The 20,539-nt window shown below is 38.7% G+C and overlaps 1 protein-coding gene across 1 annotated transcript in view; it reads right to left on the bottom strand.

The window, feature by feature from the left end:
• LOC106024658 (uncharacterized protein C14orf132) overlaps nucleotides 1-18,419 on the bottom strand; it is a 31,510-nt gene extending 13,091 nt beyond the window's left edge. The window contains exon 1 of the mRNA XM_013137370.3: nucleotides 18,003-18,419. Within this exon, the coding sequence (XP_012992824.1) occupies nucleotides 18,003-18,029 (27 nt within the window). The 5' untranslated portion in view covers nucleotides 18,030-18,419. The remainder of the gene's footprint in view (nucleotides 1-18,002) is intronic.
• Nucleotides 18,420-20,539: the final 2,120 nt, after the last annotated feature.

Genomic DNA, 20,539 nt, shown 5'->3' with positions numbered 1-20,539 from the left:
CTAGTAGACCCAAAGCCGCAACAGAATCAGAAGACAAGTTTCTGTGAGTCAACAGCTTGAGTGATAGGCAGCTGTGGAATCTGAGCATTAACAATTACAATGTGAATGTACGTTTCATTGGAAGTGGATGTGCCTTGATAACCTTTCTGTTTAGATTATCTCTCTGTAGCTTGCGCTCTGATAACCCCAGGAATGTTCACATTGACCATTTGGCATGGGGGTTAATGTCTTGGAAACCTGATCTTTGCTAGGTAGACACACCCTTCAATGTATATATCAGCTTGTAACGTTACAGTGAGAAGAGATTGAGTGAGATGAGATTGAGGTTGTGTAAGCAAGACCAGGTCCGTAACCTTGTGAACAAGACTATCTAATGCTGCAATAAATAATTGAATTACTCTCTCCCTTGACAAAGGGGTATGCGATAATTATTACAACCACTATACAAAACGGCTGATTTCTTGTCAGCTCATGTGACAAGAAGTTCAAACACAGCTTACCACTGGTCAAAGTAAGCAATTAAGCAACTATGAAGCACCACCAGTGAACTACTGATGACTGGAAGGTCTTATGGACAGCTTAATCACATTTTGAAATCTTTGGTTCATCTTGCAGGGTTTTGTATGCTGTCAAGTAGGCAAAATGATGGTTCCTCAAAGTGTGACACCAACTGTCAAACATGGAGGATGAAACGTGATGGTCTGATGCTCAAGCAGTATCCAGAGTCTATGACTTGCACAGAGTGGCACCCCCGAACCAAAATGGCTACTACCGCATTGCAGCCCCATGCAATAACCTCTGGTGTACACCTAGTTGGTCAGGGGATCATCCTACAGCAAGATAATGACCTCTAGGCTATGACCTCTAGGCATACCTCTAGGCTATGTCAGAAATACTTAGAAGAAAAGAGTAAAACATTTGGCTTTAAATCAGGGAATGGCCAGCACTGTCTTCAGACTTAAACCCCATCAAACTGGTTTGGGATAAACTAGGCAGAAGGGTGAAAGCAAAGCAGCCTACATGTCTAACACATTTGTGGGAACTTCTGCAACATTGTTGGGAAGAACATTCTGAACAATATTTGATTTCCATTGTAGAAAGAATGCCACCATTTTGCAGGCCTTCGGCTGTTAGGCCTGCAAAATGGTGGCTGCCTTGATGAGTCAAACATTTTTATTACAATTTGTTCCATATTTTTTCTTGTTTCTTTTGTCTCCAATTGTTTATTTGGTTTATGCTTTAATTTCAGAGTACATAAAATAGTGTGAATTTCAATAAAAACTGGACAAATTGACGTGTTTTGACAGGTGGGTATTATTACAATCAGTGTGCCCTGCCAATCCACAGGCCCCGTGAATCATATCCACCTTTCCACGCATTAGCTACGGCCCTGCCACTAGGCAGAGGTGTGTGTAAAAACTTAATTATAATAATCATAATAATATTAAAAAATATATATATTATGCTGTGTTCACCAGTAACGGAAAGTTCCTAATTAAGACATTAATTTCCAAGACTCATTTCATTGATCACTGGTTAGTGATGAACCCTTTACCTGGTCATTTAGGTCTACATTAGAAATGTCCCTTAACTGGTGAACACAGATGAATACAGCTGAGTACATTTTACAACGGTGCCAATAGGCTACTCTGCTGCAACCTGTTTGATTGACTTTGTGGTGTGTGCAACATTTGTCCAAACCTCTACGTCCCAGTGTCTAACTCTCTGTCTGAAGTTCTCTGGGCTATGACTCCACGACACTACATTCTACTGACAGACAAACCAACATACCATCTAAACTTCTTACACTGTATAAGAATGAAGCATCACAAACAGGGCGGAGGCATTGGTATTAGAGAATTAAGAGGTTTTACAGCTTAAATGTTCCTCATGAGTCAGAATTTCATCCTTAATCTCCTTCAAAATGCCTCAGATATGACTTAGAAAGGCTCAGAAGGTAAGATATCTTTATGAATTATTATATAATTTACATTGGTTGAACACTAATGTCATATTACATCCTTGAGAGAGATTGGTTTTTGGTGTTATACTGAGTAATAAAAAGGGCTTTGTACACTATTTGGTTAAGGAAGTATTTTGCCAGTTATCTTTGTGTAATTTTTTGTCTTTGTGTCATCTTGTCAGTTTCAGTGGGAAAATGTTTAAGTGCAAGTACAGTCACACTGCTTAACAGGGGTATTTATATAATATATATTTAACCTCCAAAAAGGACACCTATACTTCTTTACAGAGTCCATTGTTTTGGATAACCTGAGTATGTTTATATGTGGAAAATACAGTTTTTACTCATGAACAACATAATAAAATGAGTTTGTTTACTTTCAATTGGCTTCCTTAGCCTTTATTTGCATAGTTAAGTACTATTTATTCATCTTCATCATGGCATCATTCTTTTCAGTCTACAACTGTAATTCATTAGTAGTTTCTATAAGCATAAAAATTATGAATTTGTTACATTTTCACCATGTGTTGAAGCCCTGTCTCAGAAACAGAGTTTGCTCCTCTCTCTGCCATAAACTCAGGTAGCGATATTCCCCTGCGTCCATCTCTGTCATGACATTAACAAGGATGAAATCTGTTCTTCGTATTCTCCTTTGAACTAGTCCACCACTATGCATCTGAACCCCCCTTCCCTTAACTACATCTTTCTTTGGTCCATTCTTGCAAATAGCAACTCATACTGTAGGGGACCTCTTCATGAATAACAGTTCATTGCTGATTAAATAATTGCGTCAAGAGGATTTGTATATGTTAACAGAGTTTCACATTCAAGATAGTAGTTTGTATCAGCTGTGCCCAAATGTATATATTTTGTTTGGCATTAATTTCAGAGTCATTTGTTTTTAGTACAGTTGTATTTACTCTCATGCAAAACTGTGCTTAGAATTGACATTTTGTGTGAATGCAATGGAAAATTACTCTTACGCAAACAAAGAACACTGCTATGCTCATTACTGACAGTTCAAATGATCAACTGGTCTCCAGTTTCATTAAAAGCATTTTAACAATGAGAAAAACTGTAAAATGTAAATGTCTTCCAATAATATGTTTTAGTATAAATAAATTCCCACAATTTATTGTTATGAATAAACTATAAATTACACCAAGACATAGAACACAGCTAAATCCTGACATTCAAACTTGAATGAATGAAATCAGCATTGAATCGTGATACCAATGGTTATAATTAGTTTAGAGCTGACACGTAGGGAATAGGTGTTGGAGTAACCATCATTCTCAAAAATATTCTGTTTCTACAGTATATAGAAATCCATTCCCAAAACCATATTACCAACAAAAACAAAGACATGTGGGTATCACATATGGGTTCACCAGGTGTTGTCCAAACTAACAGAGAAACATTTTTTTGATAGTGTGAATGAAACCTGACAAACATTCCATTAAGTCAGTTGGAGGCTAGTTGATTGTGTACAGTACACCATTTAAACACCATTTTTGTTTTAAAGACATTTAAATCATTCAACTACATTGCTAGGACAGGTTTCACAGACACAGATTAAGCCTAGTCTAGGACTATAAAAATCTAATTTAACATAAAACTACATTGAACTTGTGTTTTAGTCTTGGACTACGCTTAATCTGTGTCTGCAAAATGGCCCCTAGTGTTTTTTGCCGGACCGCGTAAGTGGAGCCGACCAAAAATAGCGAATGTCTGATTGTGTGCCAGAGTGACTGACTGAGTGACTACCTATTGTTAAATAACATAGTGGTTAGAGACGCGGACTGCCACGTAGTCGACCTCACCACAGACAAAACAAATTAAGCTTTAGGATGTACATTCTAGAAAGTCTAAAATAAAACTGTTTTTGTTTATATTGTGATGGACAAATAACTATGGCAACAAACATATCGCTTTTGATTTCGAGTTACATAGCGTAGTTCACCTGTTACTGCATGGACGATCATCTCCAGTAATCTTTGTACAAGAGCACACTTTTGTTCCATTTGATAGGAAATGGGCATGAGAAACCTAACACAACGCATAAGTGCTGACTAACTCTGAACAAAGGACAATAGATAGGACTTGATGCCTGTTACTGATGGGCCCCACAAATCCTGCCCATACCTCGTGATAGGAGTTGTCCTAACACATTAATAAACGTTCTGTTGTCAAAATTATTTCAGCAAAAATATTTAAGGTAAAAGTTGCATTTACAGAGTATATGGAGTATCATCAAGCCCTGTTGTCTTGTGGGACATCCGAACTTGATGCCCATTATTAACATTTTGACCCCGGTTCAATGTAACGGTAGTCATAGTGGAGGAACCAGGCACAGGCGAAATATACTCGATGTAGGGTTTAATGAAAAAACAAACACAAGCATACAAAAACAAACTTAAAGAAAACAAAGGGGCTGAATCCTTTAAACAGCACAAAACGGAAAACACTCGCCAGTTAAGTGTGCATACAGACAGTGACAAAAATGGTCGACAAATATGGGGAGCAGAGGGGAAACATTTAAACACATACTAACGAGATGATTGGGACCTGGTGTGAATAGTTGAAGACGTGACAGGAAGACAAGTCCGGGATGTGTTTGTGGAGTGATGGGAACTGGAGGTGTACGGGATGGTGGCACTGATCCTCACCACACCGTGACATTCAATACCCCTCTCAGACATTCCAATTTTTACCCACTCAGTACTTTTAAAGCCGTTGCACAACAATATACAGTTAGGTCCAGAAATATTTGTACACTGACACAATTTTCATAGTTTTGGTTCTGTACGCCACCACAATGGATTTGAAATTAAACAACTGTGATGCAATTGAAGTGAAGACTTTCAGCTTTAATTCAAGGTTTTGAATGAAACTATCATATGAAAAGTTTAGGAATTGGAACCATTTTCATACAAAGTCCCATTATTTCAGGTGCTCCAAAGTAATTGGACAAATTAAAACAATCATAAATAAGAAATGTAATACTTTTTTGAGAATCCTTTGCAGACAATGACGGCTTGAAGTGCATGGACATCACCAAACGCTGGGTTTCCTCCTTTGTGATGGTTTGCCTTTATTGCACCTGTCTTCAGTTGTTGTGTCACGACCCCTCCTCCGTGATGTGTGTGTTGTGTGTTTTTCGTTAGTCTCGTTGCTGAATGAGTTTCTTCCCTGTGCGCTTGATTCTGTCAGTGGGTATTTTGTTATCTGTCTGTTTTCCGGTCTCCCGGGCTACAAGTGGGGGTCTCACCTGGATTTCTGGACCTGCCCCGCCACCTGGATTACTCACCTGCCCCGCCACCTGGATTACTCATCTGCCCCACCACCTGGATTACTCACCTTCCCCGCCACCTGGATTACTCATCTGCCCCACCACCTGGATTACTCACCTTCCCCGCCACCTGGATTACTCATCTGCCCCACCACCTGGATTACTCACCTTCCCCGCCACCTGGATTACTCACCTGCCCCGCCACCTGCCCCACCACCTGGAATACTCACCTGCCCCGCCACCTGGATTACCCACCTGCCCCACCACCTGGAATACTCACCTGACCCGACCCCGCTTCTTAATCCAACCCCACCTTGCATTTCTCACTGTTGCTTCAATAAATCTTCTTTGCTACTTTCTGTATCCGATCTGCTTTTGGGTTCAGGCCCTGAAAACCCTGACACGTCATTTGTTTGTGGGTCTTTCTGCCTTACATTTTGTCTTCAGCAAGTGAAATGCATGCTTGGTCGGGTTGAGATCAGGTGACTGACTGGGCCATTGCACAATATGCCACTTCTTTGCCTTAAAAAACTCCTGGGTTGCTTTCGCAGTATGTTTTGGGTCATTGTCCATCTGTAAAGTGAAGCGTGTCCAATAAACTTAGCTGAATTTGACTGAATCAGAGCAGACAATATATCCTATACACTTCAGATTTCATCTGGGTGCTTCTGTCTTCTGTATATTCTTTACCATGGACAGGATCCTACGATCATCCACCACTGTTTTCTTCTGTGGACGTCCAGCCCTTTTTCTGGTGCAGAGCACACCAGTGCATTCTTTTTTTCTCAGAATGTACCAAACTATTAATTTGGCCGCTCCTAATGTTCCTGCTATCTCTCTGATGGATATTCACTTGCATTGAGAGCTCCTTCGACTGCATGGGTTCAAAGCAACAGCTTCCTAATGCAAATGCCACACCTGGAATCAACTCCAGACCTTTTACCAGCTTAATTGACAAAGAAAAAAATGAAGGAATAGGCCACACCTGTCCATCAAACAGCTTTTGAGTCAATTGTCCAAATACTTTTGGTCCCTTGAAAAAGAGTTGGCTACATATTAAAGAGCTGTAATTCCTAAGCCCTTCCTCCAATTTGGATGTGAATAACTTCAACTTAAAGCTGAGAGACTGCGCTTCACGCCCATGTTTATTATTTAACTGTAACTTGAATATATTTTGGTAAACAGCCAAAATAACAATACTTGTGTCAGTGTCCAATTATTTCCGGACCTAACTGTATATTCACTTTGTTATATCATGAATCTCATAATATATTTAAGAGATTAATTGAATTACGTGACCTTTTATATACATTAACGTGAATTAAACCAAATAATATATGACATGAGACAAGCTGTGTGTCAACACAAGCTGTGTGCCCTCCACGATTGAATTCTAAGGAGAAATTCTCTAAACACTACACCACTAAGAAGTGATAGCGGTGGTACAGTGGTCTTCACAATATATAAGCAGGGCAACAATATTCTTTTGTAAACCATAGGTTATAGTCAATTAAAATAAACATGTTCTGTTCCTAATGTGATTTCTCTAAATTATTTCTAAACAGATTTAATCTTTGGCCTATTCATCTTGGAAAAGTTAAAAAAGAAACTAATTACTAGAGGATCTCCCTTCCTCTGAACAGGATACACTGAAATATGTTTACCTCAAACCCAAACAAACATGTTTCAGTGAAACACCCACGGTTTTGCAGCTGTGTTAGGTTAAAACCGAAGGACTGAACATAATTTATCTACTATTTTCAGACGGGAGCTCGCTTCAGATGAGCGCGTTATGTTCAAAGCATCAAACTCAACCAAACATGCTGCCAAATTAACATGCTTCTATCCCATTTCTATACAATTTGTGGTTGTGACTTTAATGTAAAAGTTACACTTAAGGCCAATACACCAAGCGTCCCCTTTAGGGCAGTGGAGGCTTTATGCGGCTTGTAGGTGTGTCTTCAGCTTGTGCAAACAATGACCCACAAACTAAAAGTAAAACAGAGCAACTTAAATAGGGTCCCCAATTAGAGGCAACACGGGACAGCTGCCTCTATTTCTGGACAACCAAAACTGCACCTCTGCATTCAGGTCCTGACTGTGGCCCCCAGCCAGGACCTGCCAAGACCGCAGCCAGGACCAGTGGATGGTCAGGAGGCAGAAAAATATTTATAATAATTACTACAAACAATTTGTGCACAGAAATGTCACCAGAACTATACCAAAAAGATATACAAACAATTGCATTTCTTAATTACAATGGGACTCAATCACAAAATTTCTATTTTAATTTGTGGGTATACCAGGTAAAAGATTTCCTAACCTGACTTCATTAAAAGCAGCAGTAAACAAAATCTAATTTGTAATGGGTCTGTAGTGGAATATTCATATGAATGCATTATTCATCCATTGGAATGAGCATCAGAAAATGTTGGCGGTCACAATGGATATGTCAGGCACTCGTTGGTTTGGAAGTCCACCATGATCATTATTGTATCATACTCCTCTATCAGATTTGATTACATCTCATTTCACTTGTTGGAGGAACTTGATTTAACATGCAATCACTTTTGTCAGCGAAGTCTAAAATAACATTGGCATTGTAGCTGACCTCTACGCAAATGATGTCTGCTAGCCATAACAGGACATCAGATTAAGCTTCAAGCACACAAATTCTATTTTGTTTGTCAATTGAAACCGTGCAGGGACAATAAAAACATCTCAGTTTGATAGAAAATAGACAGAACCTCAGGCTGCTTGATAATCCCAAGTTTTACGATGTGCAGTGGTTGCCAATGGCTACAGCCTGGTGACTAACAAACACAGATACAATCCATCCAGTATACATTGCAGTAGGGCCTCAGCTCAGTCAGCAATCAGCCCCCACATTGAAATGTTTCATGTTCTGTCTTCTTGCTTATATACTGTAGGTGGAAACATCAAACACCAGTAAACACAGAGGTAGTGATGCTGTACAGTCTCCAGCCCCTGCAGTGAACACCATCTATTTATGGAGACATGTCAAATAGGGTTACTTCATTGTCACTTCAAACTCGTTCTGTCTTCAACTTCATACCCTCGCAACAGCCACCATCGCTACCCCCTTACAAGTCTGAGTAAGATATATAATCATTTAAAAATAAATAGCAAAACTGTTACAACCAGTGGCTAAAAATCCCAGACTGCATGTTAAACTGCAGACCATCCTATGCAACAAACTGAGGCAATACAGAAGAATTTGGTATTCATTATTTATGTTGCTCAACAGATCGATCACCTTTAGCTGATGTATCAGATGTGTTCTGCAAAGTGGAGTACGAGAGGAGGGAGTTTCAAAGTGTTTGATTTCTCCCTTTTTCATTCCCTAACGATATTTGCAAAAAAGACTGCAACAATGTTCAAACTGAGTCAACCAAGCCATGAAATACAGGTGCTGGTCATAAAATTTGAATATCATCTAAGTTTTTTTATCATCTAACATTTCTAAAAATCATTTTTTTGTATTGGTCTTAAGTAATATTCTAATATTTTGAGATTCTGAATTTGGGATTTTCATTAGTGGCCAGTTATAATCATCACAATTAAAAGAAATAAACATTTGAAATATATCAGTCTGTGTGGAATGAATGTATAAATTATACAAGTTTCACTTTTTGAATGGAATAACTGAAATAAATAAACTTTTTGATGATATTCAAATTTTATGACCAGCACCTGTAAGTTGTACGGTGAAAGAAATGTTGCTAGGATATTGTTTTTGTGGATTGTTCTTTAAAGGATCACAGATTTAAGGGGGAAATCGATGTGATAGCCTTAAAGTACTGAATGCTCTAGCTATTCCAGTGAATCTGCCATCAAGTCTGCTTAGACAGAAAAGGGTCTCGGAGGCTGGAAGTACAGAGAGTCTGCGTGGGAAGACAACACGTTGTATTAACACGATACGGCAAAGGGACTGCATATTTCATACGCAACTGAAAGACAGAAATCACATAAATCATATCAAGTACAAATAGAGGCCTGACGTTGAAGAAGACATATAGCTCTGTCGAAGAGATAGAGGTCAGAATAGATCCCTGATCTCTTTCTCTCTCAGTGGAACGTCCGTTATCCTCATCAAATATTCTGGTTTTCATCCCTCTGATGTGGTTTCCATTAGAAGGGTCCTTCTCAGGCCACATGCCACTTATCTGTTAGATGATTTCCCCAGTGCCCTACTTGGAAGCACAGTGAGTAGCTAGGGACATCCAAACACCCAAATGTGGTGTCTGTGTCTTGGAAAATGATGCATCGTACTTTATTCATGTGAGGCTTTTGGTGATAGTGGCAGAGAGAGAGAGAGGCATTCATTTGCTGCGACGCAGCATGGGAGCATTGAGCAGTCTCCTTTAGGTACTTTGTAGTGGGCCTGAAAAAGCAGTCTCCAAGCAGACAGGAGCACTGTGAAGGGATCAGTAGTTTAATAACAAATGCCTACAGCCAGCGTGAAAAGGAGACTCAGTCTGGAAGGTATCAGTGCCAGAATATGACAGAGCCTAGTTTTGAGAAGAAAAGTAAACTTTTATATACTTGTATATATCTTTTTATCATACCTTTTAGAATGATTGTGGCCTCATCATATCTCTTCAATCCATGTAGCACAACATGTGACTTTGACCTCAATGCTAGTCCCTTGCACAGACCTTTCAACAAGCTTGACAAATAATACATTAAAGTGGCATGTCTATGATAGTTTGTGCCAACCCTGGAGCACAGCAAGATACAATACCTGTAAAATTATATCCCAGAAACCTCATTGCATGCTCTAAAATGTAGCAATACAAATGTATGCAATATTTAAAGATTTTATAATATTTTGAAAACAATAAACAATCACTTTACAAAAAGACGTTAAGTAATATTGTTTTCTAATATTTTAATGATGTTCTGTAGATTGTTTTATTGTGACAGAAAGTTACAGAGTGGGATCTCTTATGGCCTGTTTTTTTCGGAGATGTTGGCATTAAAGGCAATGTTACAGATCACTGTTTGCTTGTATCATTTCACATCTCGCAAATCACTAGCAGATAAAACATCTCTCTAAAAGATCTCTTAGAAAGTAACAGAGATCCTAATCTGGAACTTAATAAAGAATTATAATGTTCAAAATGTATCAATACAAATGAACAATAGTATATTTTTATAATTATATCAAAATATTTTTCTAAATTAATTAAATATTATAATAGAATAAAATACCCATATTACAGAGCAAGCGCCAAAGCTTACATATAATGGATAAGGTCAGTATTTCTTGAAAACTGATTACATTTAGTAAACGTAATCTAAATAATGGTCTATTTTCTCTAGGTTTCCCAAGAAATCACAATTACTAGTCTCGGCCCAGTGCATTTTCAAGCCATAGCTCAGCTATGATTTTTTACAAGATCTGTTGAATCAATGAAATGAAAAGGCTTTTGCTGCCTTTAATCCAAAACATGACTCACTCAAGTCATGAAAAGAAGTTTAGGAACTTGAGCTTGCTTAGCAAGGAAACATAGCCCTATCCCCAAATGCAATGCTGACTAATAACTTTTTTAAGCTAGGGAGATTGGGGGGATATATCTGTACCCAATCGGCCAGCACAGACAAGTCTGAGGGGATGGAAAATTGGCTGAAGTGGACTGTACTGCAAAGAGAGCTGGGAGTAGAGATCTGAAAAGTATGGCTCTGTGAGATGGATTAGTGACTAGGGCAATGACTGATTCTGAAGAACTGACATGGGCACTAAAACCCAACATGGAATCACACTTAAAACATTAGCCCTGCATCACTGGGTGATTGTTGCAACCATACCTCTCAGGAATTACGTTCGTGTGGAAACTATTTTTTAAATTACATTCGCTATAAGTATCCCCAGTGCTATTGGTACTTCATGAGTTGCAGTTACGTTGCTCCTTAACGCTTTGCATTTACGTTGGTCTTTAATGTAATTTGTAAAAAATTATAAGAAACGTTACGAATAACATTTACAGTAAATGGTTACGGTCAACTTAAGGTTAGGCATCAAATTACTGACATAGGGTTAAGATTAAGGTTAGGTTACAGATAAGGTTAGGCATCACAGGACTGAGGTTAGGGTTAGGATTAGGATTAGGTTACAGATAAGGTTAGGCATCAAATTAATGAGGTTAGGGTTAGAATTAAAATTAGGTTAAGGATAAGGTTAGGCATAACAGTACTGAGGTTAGGGTTAGGATTAGGGTGTTATGTTAAAAAACTGAAAAAAACTGCAGAAACAACACAAATCCCCAACAAAAAATGTTCCTGTCTCACTGGAATCAAACTCACCACCATCGGACTGAAACTCGATTATGGAAACGCCCACCCACCGACCATGACCACAACTTGCTAGCAAACAGACACTAACTATTAATATGTTCATAGCTGCCCCTGAGGCCGGTTTCCAATGGAAGGTAAACAGCACTTCTTATGTTGACACTGAACTAAATTGTGAGTCCTTAAGGAGGACCAATAGCACTGGGATATGTTCGTACTGAAAGTATAGTTTCATACGCGCGTTCCTGCGATAATGTGTTGGATCGATCAGGAGGTTTCACCTCATTAAAACGAAAAACACTGTCCATTTGGCTCAATGTCTTCTTCAATATGGCCAAACCACATTCATATTTATATTGATTCTATTGAGTTTACAGACTATGATAGAAAAGAATAAGTATGAACTATTTCTTGGGTATGTATAATGTATGCAATCTGTAGAGTATGGTATTACTTCAGTGTCACTGGGTGAATCTTAAGCTATGGCGAGGCATAATGTATACGAGTCATAATTGTATATTTTCATCTGTCCATTGTAGACAACATTATCACTCTACTTTCAAAAGCTTTGGTGTTATGATTGTCATCTATTAATCCATGTTCTGTAATGCTTGAAGATACCCCTGCTGTCAACCTAATGAAGTATGCCCTTCTTATTTGTAATCACTGAGGCAGTGCCGGCATATGCAAATTGTTTATCAACGACAATAGCACGCATTGTTTACATTTCCATTCAAGGCTGTTTTATATTTTTATGCTAAATTGATTTAGTCAGGAGTTTCTGCAGGTGATCAACACCAAAAAGTCCATCATGTCAAGGCGAAAATATAATCTGAAAAATAATTCTGAATGAATTACAAAAATGAAACAAAATATAACTGACTGTATAAGTATTCACCCCCTTTGCTATGATACACTTGTATGATCTGCGGTGCAGTCAATTGTCTTTAGAAGACACACAATTTGTTGAATGGAGTCCACCTGTGTGCACTTAAGTTTTCTCCCACGTTTTTAAGTTAGAGGCACCTGTCTCTAGGAGGTCCCACAGTTGGTTAGTTCAATTTCTAAAGCAAAATACATCATGAAGATGAAGGAAGCAAATCCGGAAAATGGTTCTTCAAATACACCAATCAGGGGCACAGTGTGACATAGGGTTAAGATATAAGAATATCTCCAAGCAGAGTAAACTCCACTATTAACTAGAGAAAATATGGCACAAATGTGAATCTATCTAGAACAGGCCGTCCTCAATAACTGAGTATTCGAGTGAGAAAGGCACTCTGACTAGGGAGGCTACCAAGAAGCCTATGACAACACATAAAGAGTCGTCTACGGTTGAGCTGGGTGACAATGTGCATACTACAGCAACAGCCCAGTTGCTTCAGAAAAGTGGCCTTTATGGGAGAGTGGGAATAAGAAAACAACTCCCATCAAATCTCGGCTAGAAGTGGAAGAAGATTCTATGGACTGATGAGACCTTATTGGCCTTGATTCTAAGCGCTATGTTTGACACTAGCCTAACACACAAAACATGGGAACACCCTTCCTACTGTGAATCATGGTGGTGACAGCATCATGCAACGGGATGCTTCTCTGCACTGGGGTCTGGAAAGCTTTTGAAGAAAGAGGGCGAAGTGGATGCAGCAAAGCAAAGAGAAATCCAGGAGGAAAACCAGCGGAAGTCTGCAATAGACCTGTGGCTTGGAAGTTGATTACTAGCGTGACGATCAGGGCTCAGCGCTAACTCTTTTCCCAATGAGCTCCTAAATAAAAAACTTTATGAGCACACAAAGAAGTTTAATAACAAACAATTTATTATATACATATTTATACTGCATGTATGTGTGTGGGTGTACTAAGGGACACATCTGTGAAACAGCATATACCACCAAAATCACACACTGACCCATGCCTACTAGATGCAAAGGACATCAGTCTATATCTACATTCATCTACAGCTCCAATGTATATGTTCGCCCTCCGCCAGCTAAAGTGGATGTTGAAGTGAGAGCAGGGGTCATGGTAGCTTCGCTAACGTTGTTCTCTGTAACTTCTCTAACATTGTTCTCAGTATTGTTCTCAACGTTAGCCGCCATGTCAATGTTAGCCGCCACAGGGAAACCTTGTGAAGAGGCTATATTAGTTGAACCTTGCAAATCCCCCTCACCAGATTCCCATTTTTCGCTTATAAAATTGAATGGCCTTAATTTTTAGCAATGTCGGCACATTAACTTATAGTGTATACCGATATAGTGTATACCGATACTTTTTCCAAGTGTTTTCACCTTTCTCTCATTTTGACTGGACTGCGTCATCACAGAAAACTCTTTTGTGGTTGGCTCATGCTGCTTGTGGAATTTGAGACTAGTTTTTAAACAATTAGCAACGAGAAAAATAGATTTTGTTAGGTTGTAATCTTTACTTGCAGTGTGCGATGTAGTGTGCACATATCTATTTTTCACAAATGCAAGTATAATATACTGTAGAGCCCTGGTGATGATGTCCCTAAAAATGCAGGTAACTGTTCTGGAGTGGCCCAGTCAAACCCCAGACTGGAACGATTTGAAAATTGCTGTTCACCAAATGTCCCCATTCAACTTGAATGAGCTTAAGCAATTTTGTAAAAAAGAATGGGCAAAAATTCCTGTGTCCAGATGTTATAAGATGATGTGGTAGAGACTTATAGAAAAGTATAGAAATAGACTCAAGGCTGTAATTGCAGACCAACTTGCCTCTACCAAATTTTGATTGAAAGGTGTGAATACTTCAACTATTAACTATTAATCTATTAATCAACTATTTTATGTATTTTATTTGTAATTAACTTAGAACAATTTCTGAATGTATTTGTCACTTCTACATCATGACCTTTTTGTGTTGATCAGTGGCAAAAAAGTCATTGTTTACACATATAAAAAGCTCACATTATTAACTGAACTATTTGATCAGTTTAATTATTTGATAACTTTATTACCTAGTCTTCAAGGTTGGATAAATTAAAAATATAGTCACAGAGTTGCCAACCCTTGGACTACTGTGGAGTAATTCAATAGCAACTCAATAGCAAAACAACCTCACCCACAATCCACTGCTAAGCAAAGTCAACATCAAAACCTACAGCCTGCAATAGCACAGAAAAAAAATTATATTTTCTTTAGCATAGTCATCTTTTGGAGACAGTATAAGGGTAGGATTTTGGTTTTCACACAGTGCTGGTAAACTGAGATGAATGAGAAAGAAATTAAGATGTTTTCTTATTGCAAAAAGACTAAAAGACTTCAAGACTAAAAGCAATGCTGCATGTGTTCTGGGACATAATTATGGGGTCTCATATTAGAGCTCTGGTATAAATCGCAGTTCCATTATATTATTACAGTAACCTGAGATAAGCACTTTTAAGATAAGCAAATACAACTTGTTTCCAAAAGGTTGGGACACAGCGTCAAATGCAAACAAATACAGAATGCAAATATGTGTAAATCATTTATTCCCATATTTAATTGAAAACCGCACAATCACAACTTATCAAAGATTTTACCAGAGAAATGTTATTAAAAATATATGCCCATTTTCAATTTGATGTAATAGACACATTTCAAAAAAGTTGGGACAGAGGCATGTTTATTGCCGGACCGCGTAAGCGGAGCCGGCCTAGAAGAGCGAATGTCTCCTACTGACTGACTGACTGAGTGAGTGCCTGACTACCCCTTGTTAATTAGTGTAGTGGTTAGAAACGCGGACTACAGAACATCATGTCCTGCGTTTGCTTCCCATCACTGTCAAAACACATTATGCCTTAGGATTTGTTCAGGACAGACAAAAGCTTTGCTAGCTACAACCTTCAGTAGTTACGTTATAGGAAGCCTAAAATGAAACTGTTTACTGTTATATTGCGACTATATCTGGTGTATTTTCAAATGATGTCTTAGGATTTGTTCAGGATGGAAAAAGGATGGAAAAAGTCAGTTATCGTCCCCTATATTGATACACTATTTATTGTATCAATGTCATTCACGAATGGCTTATAAGCTGTTAAAATGGCTAGTGACAAAAGCCATAAAGTTCATAGATGCTATCTGTGGTGGAGGTAAACTCAATAAGAAACGCTACGCAGTTTAACACAAAGGTTAATGGTTTCTAACAAAATATTCAAACTTGGCGTGATATTAACGCGTGACAAAATTATATAATGTCAAGAGTCTATACCGACACCCGGCAAATGTATTGCTCAGTAGACACAGCCTTTCACGTGGGCGACCCAGGTTTGAATCTTGGGAGGGCAACAACGATCAACACTTTCTATATTGGGCAGGCTGAACTAGGCTTGCCTGGTTTCTTGTTACTGTGTTGCAACTTCTCTACTTTTAACAACACTCTGTAAGCGTTTGGGAACTGAGGAGTCCAATTACTGTAGTTTTGAAAGTGAATTGCTTTTCGCATTCTTACTCGATGTAGGATTTCAGCTGCTCAACAGTTTGGGGTCTCCTTTGTCATATTTTTCATTCATAATGTGCCAAATGTTTTCAATGGGTGACAGGTCTGGACTGCAGGCAGGCCAGTACAGCACCCAGACTCTTTTACTACAGATCTATGCTGTTGTAATACGTGTAGAATGTGGTTTGGCATTGTCTTGCTGAAATAAGCAAGGCCTTCCCTGAAAAAGACATTGTCTGGATGGCAGCATTTGTTGCTCCAAAACCTGTATATATTGTTCAGCATTAATGGTGCCTTCACAGAAGTCACCCATGCCATGTGCACTAATGCACCCCCATACCATCACGGATGTTGGCTTTTGAACTATGCACTGATAAGAAGCTGGATTGTCCCTCTCCTCTTTAGTCCGGGGGATGCGGTGGCCATGAATCCCAAAACCAATTTCACATTTTGATTCGTCAGACAGTTTACCACTTAAGCTCAGTCCATCTTAAATGAGCTTGGGCCCAGATAATGCAGCAGTGTTTCTGGATCTTGTTTATATATGGTTTCTTAATTGCATGGTGGAGTTATAACTTTCATTTGTGGATGCAGCGACATACTGTGTTCACAGACAATGATTTTTGGAAGTGTTCCTGAGGCCACGCTGTGATGCCCACTACAGAATCGTGTCTGTTTTTAATGCAGAGCCGCATGAGGGCACGAAGATCACGGCCATCCCATTTTGGTTTTCTGGGCTTGTCTCCATATTCTCTGAATCGTTTAATTATATTATGTACCGTGGATGATGATATCCCCGAACTCTTTTACATTTTACGTTAAGAAATGTTATTCTTAAATTGTTGCACTATTTGCCTACGCAGTCTTTCACAGAGTGGTGAACTCCTCCCCATCCTCACTTCTGACAGACCTATCATCTCTGGAATGACCTTGAAATACCATGTTACTGTTGCCAGTTGACCTAATTGTGATATTTCACAAGACTTCGTTTTTTAGCATTAAACAACTATTTTCAGTCTGTTGTTGCCTATGTCCAAACTTTTTTGAACCGGTATTGCTGGCATCAAATTCAAAGTGGGCATATATTTTTCAGGAAACAATAACAGTTCTCAGTTTCAACATTTGCAATGTTGTCTTTTTACTATTTTCAATTGCATATAGGGTATAAATTATTTGCACATCATTGCATTCTGTTTTTCCTGACATTTTTCACAGCGTCCCAGCTTTTTTGGAAATGGGGGTGTATGTGAAAATGAGACTTATGGAGCCAGATTCCCACTATTCAGACTTAAATTGCTCCCAACTCAGGCATACACAAGTGGAACGCATGTACTTTCCTTTGAAACAGGCCAGTACCAACTATATTCAGTCAATTAAACCCATGACCTCATAATACTTGTACCATGAATAAATACATAATTGTGTTATATTCTGAATTGGCTGAATTAAACTTAAATACACTTAGATGTCTAATTGGCAAATGAGTAGCAATAATACTGTGACTATGACAAACAGTTTATTTAACAGATGTATATGCCTGTCAGAGTAGTTTTGTTCAGCTAATTAGTGTCTTTAAATTTTAATACTACTATAACTAACTTCTATCTGATCTCATTTTCCCTCCACCCGAGCAAATGAATGAAAACAACCCTGATACATTTCCAAAATAAGCAAGTGTGATAGAGTCCAATCTGAGTGTCCCTCTGTCAGTAATAGTTGACAACATGCCATCTTCGGTGGGCAGTTTCCCAGTGCAATGATCAATTCAACATCTCATCATTCTAATGTGGCTATATTTTAGCTTGGCTAAACTGAATGGAAACCAGGCAAGGTTTAAAATAAATAGCATTATAAGGCGCCATCATAAAACACACAAACATCACTTAATATGCCACACCTTCAAAATAGGCAAAATAAAACAAAAGTTAAGACAGACATTTCAACAACTTAATCGCTAAATAAACCACTTTCTCACACCTAAACACAAAGCATTCTTACCTGTGCAGCCATAAATGAGAGATCCATGCTGTTGCTCTACTTAAAGCCAAATAGCCTACGCAGCCAAAATGGAATGAACAAATGGATGATTAGTTTATCTTATTCCAAAAAGAGCATTGGTCTTCTTTTCCGCACAGCGTTCTTCGGGGTTTGGCAAACTGAATGTGAAATACGTTTCGAACAATTACAAGCAAACAGCAGTTGTGTGATTCAAAATGGGATTGACTGATATTCGGGTTCACATCTGTGCGAACAGAGAGCGGGACAATGGGATGTGAGCAGAAGAGACGGCACCACACCAGAGAAAAGGCAGACGAAGTGAATGATGCTCCCGTGTAGCGTGCTTTCGAAGTAGCAATCACATAGGATGGAGGGTCAACGCTCACCAGTCTCTCCCTCCGCGCGCATTTTTCATCAGTCTTTTACTTACACAGTTCCTACATCTACAACCAATTACCTCATGCATTTGATTATAGATAATTTTACATACTCTGCCTCCTCTATGGTTCAGGAAATTAAATTGCCACTAATTTTCCCATACAACATAGCCAATATTTTGGTTACTACATGATTCCTTACGTTATTCATCATAGTTTTGATTTCTTTATTGCACAAGGTGGAAAATAGTCAAAATAAAGGAATACCTTTGAATGAGTAGCTGTGAACTAAAAGTGGTCAAGCAATCAAGATAAACTGCAATATTGATCACAGTATGTTAGCTGAGACTGAATGACTCTGTCTGTCTGACTGAATGGCTGTCCATCTCACTGACTAAATGACTGCCTGACTGTCTGACTGTATTACTTAAAGGCTGTCTGTCTGTCTTAATTAATGTCTGTCGGTCTGTGTCATTCAAGAGTATTCCTTTCTTTTTACAATTTTATAAAATAACAAATATGGGAATCTTGCAGTAACCAAAATATTGGCAATGTTGTCAACATTCGTATGGGAAAATACAAGAGTGTTCACCAAGTCAAAACATATTTTAGATTCTTTGATTCTTCTGTGTAGACGCACTTTGCCTTGATGACAGCTTTGGCCAGGCCAGGTCATCTGATGCAGCCCCATTACTCTCCTTCTTCGTCAAAAACCCAACACTACCTGGAGGAGTGTTTTGGTTCATTGTCCTTTTGAAAAACAAATGATAGTCACATTAAGGGTGGCTACTTTGAAGAACCTAAAATATTAAATGTATTTTGATTTGTTTAACGCTTATTTGGTTGCTACATGATTCCGTATGTGTGATTTCATAGTTTTGATGTCTTCACTATTATTTTACAATGTTGATAACATAAAAACTGAAGAAATACCCTTACATGAGTAGAGTTGTCAAATGTTTTGACTGTTACTATTTAAATACATGTTCAACCTTTGGGTGAACGATAACCACCAACATTGTTAAAATGTGTATGATAAAAACAAAAGGCTGCTCCACTTTTGAAAAGAAGCTTGTCAAAGAAAGAGCAAATTGTGTGTGCCTTGAGGGTATTCAAGCTTTTATTGATAATTGAGTTTTCAAGGTTCTGGTTATGGACGGATGAATGCTGCCAGTATATGACAAGGTTTGAAATAGACCTATCTTTTACACCATTATCTGCGGCTAACACTAGAGAGGAAGATGGAAAGGGAGAGGATTTTCCAACACCTACAATCTGTCAGAGAGTTAAGAAAAAGGCTCTGTATTGAAGTAAATTTGTGTTGAATTACATTAGATTAATTTGGCTAGTTTTTTTGCTGTTCACTGCTGCAACCTAAAACATTTTTAGGCCAGTGAACTGTTTTGCTCTGGGGCACGGGAACATTAAACAGTCAGACTAGCTCCACCCTTATCATGAGAATTAGTGGGGTCTCAGAAAATCACATTGTATGATTTTTAAGTCATTAATTTGCATTTTATTGCATGACATAAGTATTTGATCACCTACCAACCAGTAATAATTCCGTCTCTCACAGACCTGTTCGTTTTTCTTTAAGAAGCCTTCCTGTTCTCCACTCATTATCTGTTTTAACTGCACCTGTTTGAACTTGTTACCTGTATATGACAGTCAAGATGACAGTCAATCTCCCTCGGTCTGGGGCTCCATGCAAGATCTCACCTCATGGGGCATCAAGGGATCAGCCCAGAACTATATGGCAGGACCTGGTCAATGACCTGAAGAGAGCTGGGACCACAGTCTCAAAGAAAACCATTAGTAACACACTACGGCGTCATTGATTAAAATCCTGCAGCGCACGCAAGGTCCCCCTCCTCAATGTCCAGGCCCGTCTGAAGTTTGCCAATTACCATCTGGATGATCAAGAGGAGGAATGGGAGATGGTCATGTGGTCTGGATGAAACTAAAATAGAGCTTTTTGGTCTAAACTCCACTCGCCATGTTTGGAGGAAGAAGAAGGATGAGTAAAACCCCAAGAACACCATCCCAACCGTGAAGCATGGAGGTGGAAAAGGGGACAGGACGACTGCACCGTATTGTCAGGGGAGGATGGATGGGGCCATGTATCATGAAAGATCTTGGCCAACAACATCCTTCCCTCAG

This window comes from Esox lucius, chromosome 15, assembly GCF_011004845.1.
Source record: "Esox lucius isolate fEsoLuc1 chromosome 15, fEsoLuc1.pri, whole genome shotgun sequence".
Lineage (NCBI taxonomy): Eukaryota > Metazoa > Chordata > Actinopteri > Esociformes > Esocidae > Esox > Esox lucius.
This window is presented reverse-complemented; position numbering and strand designations above follow the sequence as displayed.